The 12,772-nt window shown below is 38.0% G+C and overlaps 1 protein-coding gene across 3 annotated transcripts in view; it reads left to right on the top strand.

Annotated features, from left to right (window-relative positions):
* The window catches only part of cd164l2 (CD164 sialomucin-like 2), a 69,682-nt gene that overhangs the window by 42,913 nt on the left and 13,997 nt on the right, over nucleotides 1-12,772 (top strand). For all 3 annotated transcript variants that reach the window (XR_005631077.1, XM_039740092.1, XM_039740091.1), the window contains exon 5: nucleotides 8,379-8,535. Coding sequence is in view for 2 of the 3 variants with exons in the window: in XM_039740092.1 (XP_039596026.1) it covers nucleotides 8,379-8,535 (157 nt within the window). In the remaining variant the exon portion in view is untranslated. The remainder of the gene's footprint in view (nucleotides 1-8,378; nucleotides 8,536-12,772) is intronic.

The following is a 12,772-nucleotide window of genomic DNA, read 5'->3' on the forward strand; positions in this document are numbered from 1 at the left end:
TGCTGTTGAAACTGCTGGTATGTGCAATGCCATCGTCAGTGGCAGAATAGATCCATGATGCTGGTCGTTGAGAATACCTGTCAGAGGTCCTTTGTTCCACCTTCTACTTGATCTGACCCTACAGTAGGATATTGTTAGGACACCCTCTGCTCTAATATTATTAACCTCATAGAGCACCTTTGGGATGCCCTGGATTGCAACATCCAGAGACATGACCCTGTGTCAGCCAATGACCAGCAGCTTGGTCTGGCCCTTCTGCAGGAGTGAAATGGTATCCTACAAGCCACAATTCAATGGCTCATTGACCCTATGCACCAAAGGTGTCTAGCAGTGGTGACTGAAAGAGGCAGTCACATAAGATACTGAAGGACTTCAAGTCAACTGGTGTTAATGTTCACAGCTGATATTGTCTTCCTTCTTGTTGTTGTACTCATTTGTCTATTATTCCCATTTGCTTATTGTTATTTCAGCAATGAAGGTTGAAATTCAGCAATGAAGGTTGATATACTGTAGATTTCATTTTAGAGTGATGAATTTGCTGTTTTTGCTCATCAATCTTGATTAAATAAACAAAGGATGGGCAAACTATGTCATGTGATGTCAATTTCTGTGGCCTACACACAAATTTTAAACCTTTGTGATTATGATAGCAAAAATGACAAATACATTAACAGTGCACGTTTTGGAACATGAGAGCAAATGAGCAAGCTTGTTTATAATGTTACTTGTGAACAAGCAGAAGATAGTGTTTATGGAAGTGGTCTTTGTACTGCATGTAACCATACGTGTACACTGACGTTTCAATCACACGTAGTTGGAAGACTGGTTGCTATGTTTTGGCTTCTCATAAGAGATTGGTTGGAGTGAGATTTGTTTGGAGTTTGAAATACCAATTTAGCAGGTCATCTGTTGACTCGTTTCACATCTCATTTCCGTTTGGCTTTGATTTAATGAAGAAAGGAATGAATTCAGAGGACTGAATCCTTAAAAACAAGGCTGTTAAAATGAAGGGAAAAGGGTGAGAATGAAAATCTGTAGCCACTACGGCCCTTCAGGCCTGGAGTTCAACACTCCTGACCTAAAGCATACATTTAAGGTACCACTGGAATGGCCCCGCGACAAGTCTCTGACTGTCCTTGAGTGGCCCGGCCAATGCCCAGACTTAAACCCCACAGAACATCTCCTGTGAGACCCAAATATGTCAGTTTACAGACACTTTGCATCCAATTTAATAGCACTTGAAAGGAACCTCCAGGAAGAATGGGAAAAACTGACCAAATCTAGGTGTGCAAAACTTATAGATACTTACCCAAGAGGACTCAAAGCTGGAATTTCTGCCAAAAGGGCTTCTAAAAATACTGAATTAAGGGTCTAAATACTCATATGAATGAGAGATTTCTGTTCCTTTGACTTTGTCATTATGGGTTATTGACTGAAGATTGATTTTGTGAAAATGACAAATGTATTAATTTAAAAGTATATTTATAATAGAATAAAATTTGTAGAAACTGAAGGAGACTAAATACTTTCTAAATCTCCTGCATTTATTTCTGTTGTCTCTGATAAACATACAACAACAAAACACTTATTGGGACAAAGGCATAGTGCAATAGGCACAGATAAATAAACAGAATAATAACAATACAATGACAAATATTATCAATAAACGTGTCACCAGAATTAAAAGATAAAGGTCAGCATAGATGTACAATTTATTCCAATCAGAAAAAGTAAAAAAACAGGTGGCACAAGCAAACAGTATAACATTAACTGCAAAATGGTCAATAGTTTCAAATTATGGCTTAAATTTGCTTGTACAAGCTGAACGTCACTAGTGATGTCACAGTGGGGTTGTTATTTACAGATCAGGCTCATCAGTAGAATTGTTTTCAATCTGGGTGATTCAGCAGGGAATAATTCATTATCACAAAGTTTCAGTTAATGAGAGCATAGCAACATGAATAAGTAATTCAGGTGAACTGAATTGTGTTTTTTATTAGGTAAGATGAAGTTTTGTATTTTAAATTAAAATGAAGTTGTGTATTTCCGTACTTTCTTGTTTATCATGTTGATAAGTGGCGTCAGGGTGTGCATGCTGGCTGAATATGCAAGTAAGAATTTCACTGTAATCTGTACACGTGACAACCTGCTGTTACTGCTAAAACCACTTAGAGCAGGAGGTGGGGTGTGTTGGTCTAGTGTAATGCAGGGTGCCATTCTCAGACATAGTCTGACATAAATATTCCTCTTGTGTGTGGGAGTGTGTCCTTGTTTTGTTGTATTAGGGTCCTAGGATGACCCCATTTCCCATTATACTCTTTATTACGTAGACCTTAACAGAATGCCGCAAATTGCTTACTATTACCACACTGTCAGGTACTGTGGTGCAGCACTTCACACTTCTCTTTTACATTCTATAATCTTAGGCAAGTAGATAGAATAAAAGAATGAACAGGAGAAACTTACAGATTTAGATTAGATTAGAGTTTATTAATTCCATGGTGAGAATTAGATGCAATACAATCAAACAATTGATAGATAGTTTATTAAATAAATTATATATAAATAAGTGAATGTATATTGTGCAAAACAACAACATGAACTTAAAGAATATAAACATTTAGTCTGTGACATCAGAAGAAATCACTGAATTGCCTGATATCAGGGAGCAGAAAAATTCCCCCAAGGTGCTTCTTAGCACACCATGGAGGAATGAGCCTGTAGGTAAAGTGTTCCAAGAAAGCGCCACCTGGAGGAGGTTTTTAATGATAACATCCAGTTTCGTCACCATTTTCTTTTCTGCAACAGCTTCCAGTGTGTCGATTCTTCTTCGTTTCTAGCCATCATCTTATAGGGCCAAGTCTCAGAATGCCTGCCGAGATGGTGCAGGCTTTCTTCAGGATGGAGAAATGGCAAGAGAGATATAGCTCTTCGTTAGCTCTGTGTTTATCTTCATCCAACTTCCTTGATGTACCATCAGACCAATGTTGATAAGCCATCTCCCTACTTCCTACCGATCCCAGCCAGCCACAACTCTATTCCAATGACCAGTAGAATAAGTCTACTTGTCCCTTCACCAATGAAACAGTTCAGGCACAATCCGTCTCCGTGTTGTGTTGGCCTGCTCATCTCCTAGCCACTTATATTTGCTCAGGCTAACTAGACTGGCCAGTAAAGTCCTGCTTTGAAATTTCAGCTGTGGACTCCCTGATGTTAAATGGGCTGGCTTAACAACTAGACATTGTTAGACATCAGTAAATATTCCAAAGATTGTTTTTTCATTTGTTTCTGTACATAGTTTTCCGGTGGACCATCTTGTCATTTATAGTAACAAGTTACCATTAAAATGTTCTCAGCAAATTCACAATGTGGTTTGGGTCATGTATGACAACACAGTTGTGTGGAATCAAAAATCACAGCGGTGCTCAGGGCACCCAACCTTGTGGTTTACTAGTTTTGACTTGTGTTCTCCAAGACTGATAATTGGACAGATTAACTGTCCGAAAGTCCAGGATTATGTTTCTCAGAATGCTGTTAATTCTGAAGGTCTGGAGCTTTGTGACCAGTGCCATGGAGGTGATGGTGTTGAACAACAAACTGAAGTGTGTAAAGCACACTCTTATGTAACTGTTACTTCTTGGCAAACTTATTGGAAACCAATATATTGGTATTGGCATAGAAGATGCCTGCCATTAGACCAGCACATTGTTTGAGTGCACAGTTGGGATGCCATCTCGCTCTACAGTTTTTCAGGTATTCATTCTCATTAAAGCTGGGACACCGGGAATTTTTCTCTCTGTTTCTGTATTGGTGGATCCCAAATGAATATAAAAGGTGCTAAACTAATTGAACCATGAGGCATCTCTGATAAGACTTAGGTGACCTTGCTCCTATAATCTGTGACTGCCCCATGCTTCTAACGTCTGTGCTGCTACTGGTTTTGCTCTCTGTTAGTATTTTGTAATTTTTCTTTGTAGTTTTCATTCCACTTCTGCATAGTGGGGTAGCTTACTCACTTGTCCACTCCCAAAGTAGGACCGAGCACTCTCCTTATGCCCAAAATCTTGACACATTCGCCCCTCTATCTGTTAGGCAACTTAATAGCCTCAGTTGTGGTCTGTAATCAAATGTAGATTTAAGGTCAATACCACGTTTGCTATTGGGAAACCAAGCTAGGATCACCTTGTGTGTCTGCACACTTGAGTCTTCATTTTGTCTTAAAGAGTTGGGCCTTTCAATCAACTTCTATGCTGTTTGCCTTAAAGAAGCAACTTGATTAAAATCCTTCTAGTCTGGGATGGTATTCTGCTACCAAGTCTCCTACTAGTCTTCACCTTTAAAAGGGCAACACAGTCACATGTCTCCTCAACTCAGACTGTGTGCTTCCATTTTTGTTTTTGAGTGGATGTTCCCGTCTCCGCCAACTCTTATGCAGCCTTCTTCTATCAGGGTCATTATTCTTAACACCTGTAGGACTGCCTGCCCATTTTACTTTCCCACCCAGGTCATAGCTCCCTCTTACTTTGACCGATGTGCCTGTCTATTACTGTTCCAATGATCCAACACACTTGCAGTAGCTGAAGCATTCCCACACCAAATTAGTGGACTTCTCTCTGTTCCTCATGAAAGTCTTAAGTAGGACATTGTCCTGCCTTGTGTCAACTTGTTAGTGGTCCAACATCCTCTTGTCAGATGGGCACCCTTTCACCATGGCTTCAAATTATACATGGTGTGCAGCAACTGTAGTCTGTAGGGAGGGAAAGCTGGCACATGTTTGCTGCCGCTTTTCTCTGCAAAAAATAAAAAAGTAAAAAAAGCAAGTTTCTGTTAATCCTTATTCTTTTTGGACCACTTTTCACTGAATGTTTTATTCATGATCAGAAATTTCTATTTTTCATCTTGAATTTGTATTTTTTATGGATTATAGCTCAGTCATATTCACAATTTCTGGGACAACTGAATTGAATCTTCTTGTGGTTCACTCAATGAAACTTTTTCAATTGCCCACTGCTGCTTGATTTATGGGCATTTTTCCTTTTATAAGGTGGAGACCTGATTTTAGAGTCCTTACACAAACCAGCAACATCGAGAACCACATACACCCATCCGGCTCTGCTTTCATTGTTTCATTGGAAGGCATTTAACTGACCCTGACATTCTGACCCTTCTCTCAGTTTATTTGGTCTGTCCAGGTGCTCAGGATGATATGACTTTGTGTCACAAATGGTTAATTGTTCAGCATTTTCTTGTATTGTTTTGTATTTTTGTCTTTTCATTAGAGTTTATTGTCTCTTATTCTAATTAAAGGTTTTATGTTTCCTGTATTTATATTTTATTTGGTGTTTTATGGTAATATAATTTTGTATTCATTGTATATTTGATCTTTTTCTGCTTTTTGCCTGTTGTTCATTTTGAAATCTCTGTAAATTGCTTTGAGCATAGCAAAGATATTATATAAATACAATTTATTATTATCATTATTATTACAGCATACGTCAAAATAGTTTGCTAAAGCCTAATTTAATTAATATGATGACATGATTTCTATCATTTATGCTTTGCCACAGAAGTCTCCTGTTAATGCTTTAGGATTTGTGGTCCTTCATTTAGAAGCACTAGGCTGTTAAACATCCATCGCTGAACACGGACTCCATTTACTGGAGCATGCAGTCTTCGAAAACCTTTTATTCAAGAGCTCTCTTCTTAATATGTGCTATAAGCAGCCTGTGGAGAGAGGATATAATTAATTGAGACCTGTAATTTAAGAAGCCAGTAAATGTATATTTAATTAGCTAACCTAATAGCTATGCCACTAACACAAATGTGTGCCCTCTTGTGCTCTTGGGGGCACAGTCTCCAACTGCTTAAGGTGGCACATGACTCCAACAAGCTGTGTGATGTGCAACTTATTTATAGTACTATTCTGAAAAGTCCTCTGAAAAAATACTTGCCCCTCATGTATTTTTCTGCATTACTGCATATTTCTCATGTGAAAGAAATGTAATTTGCCACCAGTACCTAATAGTAGATAAAAGGTTAACCAAATGAACAAATAAAAAAATCCTGAAACATGATATAACACCTGTGGAAAATTACTAGAAAAGTTGGAAACTCAAAGAGTACAACTTAGCACATAATCCAAGCTATGCCAAGTTTTAGGTGAGGCTGAAGGAAGTCCTTTGCCCTATAATAGTAATAGACTGTATATAAGTATGCATATCATTTCCATGCTGAAAAGAAGGTAAAAAACACAATGTTTCAGCTGTATAGCCTTCATCAGGTAGCAGGTACCATATATAGGAGGGAGGGATATATAGGGTACAAAGTCAGAACAGATAAATCGAGGAAAGGTAAGAGTAGATGAGAAAAAGCTACCATTAAAGATGATGAAGGGAGATATTAGAAAGTTAGTCAGTCATTATGACCCAGAGAAATATGTGACTGCAGTGTGGGAATGAACTTAGCTTCTTCTGTTTTTCTTTGAAAGTGTCTTTGAATCCCTGTGAAAGAACACAAATAAAGAGATCAGTGTGGCTATGAAGAAGAGATGTGAAGTGTTCTAAAATAGACTCTCTAAGATCTTTATTTTAACAGCTAAAATGTGCTTTTTGAAATGATTTGCAAGCCGTCTCCCTGTTTCACCTAGGTAGATGGCTGGACACTTTTTACAGTTAATGCTTTACATAAGATTTTTCAACTGGCAAGAGGCTCATACTTTAATGCTAAATTTACCAGAGGGTTCAGATACTATTGTTATAGGTATAGGTATAGGTATAGGTATTGTTGGTGAGAAATTTTCAAGTGACACAGCATCACCCCTGACAGCTTAAAGTGCCTAATGGGGAATGTGGCTCTCCCATGTGAAGAGAGCTGCAAACGAGAAATTTGTGTAGGTTAGGTAATGGACAGAGATCAAGAGAGGGTTAGGAAAAAAAGGCTCATGTGAAAGGATCAGTTTAAAAAATTGGGAAATTTTGTTTAATGACCCATGGGAGAAATAAAGTGTTACAGTTGAATGAGAGGACCAACAGCATGCAGGTTTCATTACTGGAGTTCCTCTTAGAGTGGATGTTATGAGGTCTACTCTTGGCTTGATTGAGGGTCCTGTTCACAATAGGGTATCATCTGTCAGTGAAGAAACTCCTTATTCTGAGTCTAAAGCTGCCAAACAAATTGAGAGCATGGTTAGGGTTCTACAACCAGTGGTCTTATAAGACTATCAAAGAAAGCCGAAATTTGAGTAGTTGCATGTAGAAACAATAGGGTGTCCAGGATTGTCCAATTTGTGGATTTTAGAGAGAAGTGAGAATGAATACAATATATCTGTGTGTTTTCTACAAGGAGGCACTTCATTGGGAGATCTCCATTAGCAAGCTGCAAGTCAGATTTTGCTAGTTTTTGACATGGCCTTCCTGGGCAGCGGCTTTCTCTATCAGCTTCATTGCACAAGCCAAAATCTAATTAATTTATACCACTTTGCAGAGATACGCTTTCACTTTGACATTAAACAGTGTTTTTTTCTATTGCTCAATGTCAAAAAAAGCCAAATTATATACATTTTTATTCAATGTTGTATAATAATAAAACGTGAAAACCTCCATGGGCATGAATAATTTTTATAGGCATTGTAAACATCAAAAGAATAATATGGTGCTGGGAGCCTCCTAGATGGCAATGTTTTGTCCCTAGCAATGTTAATTTGCATACAACCCTTCCATTGTACTCTTCCAGTTTATGCAGAATTGGATTTACAAAATCCTTTTCTACTTTGTGGGTCTTGTTAGAACAGATTGCCCTCTAGTCCCTCCTGATCATGTCTTATCTGGCACACATCAAGCTCCCTATTGACAAGTAAGCAGAATGGCCCTGAAGCATCCATATTTTTCAGACTCATTCATTCCCAGTCCTTTCTCTGGGGTTGACAAACTGTAAAAGCTTGGAGTGGATTTTGTTTACTCCTCTCTTGCTCATGTGGATTTTACCCAACAACTCATCCACTATGCTATTAGGTCTCTTGGCAAATGTAAGATTCACTGTGAGGTTTGCCCACAACCTTGAAATCAATTAAACAAGACTGCTAATGGATGGGGTTGATAAGGGGCTCTGTAATGAGCCTGGCATTGATCCTCCTGCCTTGAATCTGTTTGTGCTAAAAGAGGATCTGACATCCTCTCAACCCTGCCTTGAAAAAAGCAGCTTTTCCTAATAAATGAATGGACTGTAAAAAGTGTTTAAAAATTTTAAAGACCTCAGTTTTTTTAGTACTATGTTTTCTTTTCTCCCTGAACATTTTATGTCATAGAGCTGCCAGCATGATTAATGTTTTGCTCTTTGCTGCTCATGTGTTCTTTTGTTGTTTTCTCTTTAATGCATATCAGATGCACCTGCTCCTACAGAACCCGAGCCGGTATACTCTCAGCCGAACTTCAACCTGGCAAGCTTCATTGGGGGAATCATCCTGGTGCTTGGAATTCAGTCAGCCATCTTCTTTGTAATGAGGTTTTTCAAGTCCAGAGACAGCACCTACCAGACTCTGTAGGTTCACTCTTCTTCGTTTTGTTATAATGTTAACTTAGACTGTTTAATGAGGTAGTGCGTGAAGTGACTGGGTCTCTGCATGTGCTAAATGTAATAAAGCTGTGGGCTGTGAAGGACTCAAATGTGAAATGGGAAAGCTTCCTGTCATAGTATGGACATGAAGTTCAGTTTAGAAAATTATATAAAGTAGTTGCTTGGGTTCTGAGTTTTACCTCCTCTGCTTGGGGTGCATACGTTCTCTGTGTGATTGACTGGGGACTCAATGAGCACTGAATTACCCAAGGATTGTCTGTGTGTTCCCATGGGCTGTGCAGACTTTTTCTATCTTTTGTCAGCTTTTGCTGTGACCCTAAATAAAATAAAGCAGGGGATTTTTCTAATTCTATACTTTTGAACCCAAAGAATGCTATCCACCTTAATAAAAGGATAAGTGTCAGTGTGTCCATCTGAATGCTATGTCTCTGTCATTCCAACATATGGCACATCACAAACATTTTAAATAAAAAAAATAATAAAATGCATTGCATTTTCCATTGCAACAGATGGTGCACACAAACATTAACACTGCTTTTACGAATCCCATAGCAAATGCCATATAAAAGAGACATATGCGTTAATGCTGAGGTCTAGCATTGATTACTTAGATTTCAACCCATCTTAGATTGATAGTACAGCTAGTATGGAAATGAACTGAATTGAAAGACATCACATAATGTCATGAGATGCCATGTCATAATGGCTCTTCTCATTTGTCAGATTTTTTTGTTTTTTTGTGAGTGTATCCTCCAGAAGACAGAGTTCAAATCTTTGCCATTGTCATTTTCCCCATATGTGTATGGGTTCCTCTAGATTATCTGGTTTTCCACCCACTTACCAAAGACATGTAGTTCACAGCTACATGAAATGACATCTCAGAACTATTCATCCATGCCTTGTTCTTAACAAGCTTATTCCAGATCAGGGCCACAGGAATCCAAGGTTATTCCAGCTGATGTAACACAGCAACCCTAGATGATGTACATAAATCTATACCTCTATATCTATAATCTATATCTGTACAATATTATAATTCACATCAAAGTAGTTTAGAGTTCCCAGTTAACCCTGTGTAACACACATGACTTTATGATGAGAAAGAACATCAGAACACCAAGAAAAAAACTCCACCAACACTGGGAAAACACAGAAACTTCACATAGGCAGTGACTGAGTTGGAAAAGACATCAGCCATTTATTCTTTAGTTAAACTTCTATATTTTAATGTGGGATTATTGGGAACCAAAGACCAACGGAAACCACTCTTTAACTTTCTACATTGTATATATATATATATATATATATATATATATATGTACACACAGTCATATGAAAAAGTTTGGGAACCCCTCTGAGTACTGGGGTGTTTACCGAAGAAAGATTTTTAGTGAAGCAGTATTTAGTTGCACGAAATTAAATCAAATGTGAAAAACTGTCTGTGCAAAAATTTGGGTCCCCTTGTAATTTTGCTGATTTGAATACATGTAACTGCTCAATGCTGATTACTTGCAACACCAAATTGGTTGGATTAGCTAATTAAGCCTTGACCTTCGTAGGCAGGTGTGTACAATCATGATAAAAAGTATTTAAGGTGGTCAATTGCAAGTTGTGCTTCCCTTTGACTCTCCTCTGAAGAGTGACAGCATGGGATCCTCAAAGCAGCTCTCAAAATATCTGAAATAAAAGATTGTTCAGTATCATGGTTTAGGGGAAGGCTAAAAAAAGCTATCTCAGAAGATAAAACTGTCAGTTTCAACTGTAAGGAATGTAATCAGGAAATGGAAGGCCACAGGCACAGCTGCTGTTAAACCCAGGTCTGGCAGGCTAAGAAAAATACAGGAGCGGCAGGATTGTGAGAATGGTTACAGACAACCCACAGATCACCTCCAAAGACCTGCAAGAACATCAGATGGTGTATCTGTACATCGTTCTACAATTCAGCACAATTTGCACAAAGAACATTTGTATGGCAGGGTGATAAGAAAGAAACCCTTTCTGCACTCATCACACAACAAATACTTCATGATAATGTTCAAGCATCAGTCACAAAGTTGAAGTTACACAGGAGTTGGATATTCCAACAAGACATTGACCTAAAACACAGTTCTAAATCTAGAAAGGCATTCATGCAGTGGGAGAAGTACAATGTTCTGGAATGGCTATCACAGTCCCCTGACTTGAAATCTATGGGATGATTTGAAGCAGGCTGTCCATGCTCGGCAGCCATTAAATTTAACTAAACTGGAGAGATTTTGTATGGAAGAATGGTCAAAAATACCTCCATCCAGAATCCAGACACTCATCAAAGGCTATAGGAGGCGTCAAGAGGCTGTTATATTTGCAAAATTAGGCTCAACTAAGCATTGATGTAATATATCTGTTGGGGTGTCCAAATTTATGCACCTGTCTAATTTTGTTATGATGCATATTGCATATTTTCTGTCGATCCAATAAAGTTAATGTCACTGCTGAAATACTACTGTTTCCATATGGCATGTCATATATTAAAAGGAAGTTGCTACTTTGAAAGCTCAGCCAATGATAAACAAAAATCCAAAGAATTAAGAGGAGTTCCCAAACTTTTTCATATGACTACATATATATATATATATATATATATATATACATATATATATATATATATATATATATATATATATATATATATATACACACATAGTGGACCCTTGACTTACGAACTCAATTCGTTCGCATGGGCTGGTTGTAACTCAAGTTGGTTGTAAGTCAAGACTATTTTTCCCATAAGAAATAATAGAAATACCCATAATGCGCTCACAACCTCCCACAGCAACACTTAACTTAACATTTTCATAATAAAAAAGGGTTGTATAATGTGCATAATTTACCAAAACACCAATAATTTTTCTAATGTACTAACCAAAAAGTTATAAAAAGTCCGTAGCCTACCAGAAACAACAATTTCATACTGTACTCACCATTTAATTTGACATCTTTGGGCTGCAGGAAGGGAGGAGGAGGAGAATGAAAAGGAATGTGGTTATTGTTTAGAAGGAGCCTCCTTATGCAAATCTTTTCTTTGTAAAATTGTCGAGATGGTGGATTTCGACATGCTGTACATATTAGTGAGATCAGTCACACGAACACCACTCTCATATTTCCGCACAATTTCCTTCTTCGTTTCGATTGTGATCGCTGTTTCTCAAGTTAATAATGACAATAGTCGAGCACTCAGTTCAAAGCTGGTCATGTTGTGAACTGCTGTAATAATACACTCCAAAGCAAGCTGGTGCTGATTCAGCCTGATGACATCATCATGTGCCGCGCCAGCCCGCTAGCTAACATCCCTTAACAATCGCTTTCTTTACCTTCATAACCTTCTCTTCTTTCCTTACCAATTATGCGTCTTGCTTGTCATGGTCTTAGTGAATTATATATATAGATAAATCACTGCACTGACCGAAATTACGTCCACAAACACATGTATCTGGGCTCCGACTGACGCTTACGAACACTCTCGTCTATTTGTTTACAATCGCACAAGCAGATACACGTGACCGCATTCGGGTCATAATGCAAGATGTTGGTCGTAAATCAAAACAAAAATTTTGGTCGTAAATCAAGTTGTTCGGATGTCAGGCCGGTTGTATATCAAGGGTCGACTGTATATATATATATTAAAACTTTAACTATATGGTTAACAGTAATGTTTTCTTAGTAATTAACACAGAATATCACTTAAACAAAATATTGTTAGTAATGCCTTCCTATAGTGAACGCCAATGCAAGGATGCAGTATGCCTTAAATGTATAAAACTACAAGACAGTCGCTAGCAGACACACATTTTGCCATTAAAGTGCACACTAGTTGTCTGCCTTTATTTTATACAGTATATTTCATAATAAGTAATGCCACAAAATGCTTAGCAGTAATAGGTAAAATTCCTTTTATAAAATATGATCCCTTTCTGATTAATAGTCCTAGATGCTTTAGATGGATGGTCAAGACTGGGAGTGTAGATATTTGCCACCACTACTTGCAGTATTTAGATAATAAAACACCCTGGTGAAGAGCACAATTAGATTGGTCACTTGTGTGACCATGTCACTACTTGAACCATCGCTGCAAGGGGATATTGGAGCCCTAGAGTTAAGCACTCTGAAAGTAGTTGTATAATGGATGCACAGTGACAGATGCTAGGAAATGAAGCAGGAATGT

The sequence above is a fragment of the Polypterus senegalus genome, chromosome 17 (genome assembly GCF_016835505.1).
Source record: "Polypterus senegalus isolate Bchr_013 chromosome 17, ASM1683550v1, whole genome shotgun sequence".
Classification (NCBI taxonomy): Eukaryota; Metazoa; Chordata; class Cladistia; order Polypteriformes; family Polypteridae; genus Polypterus; species Polypterus senegalus.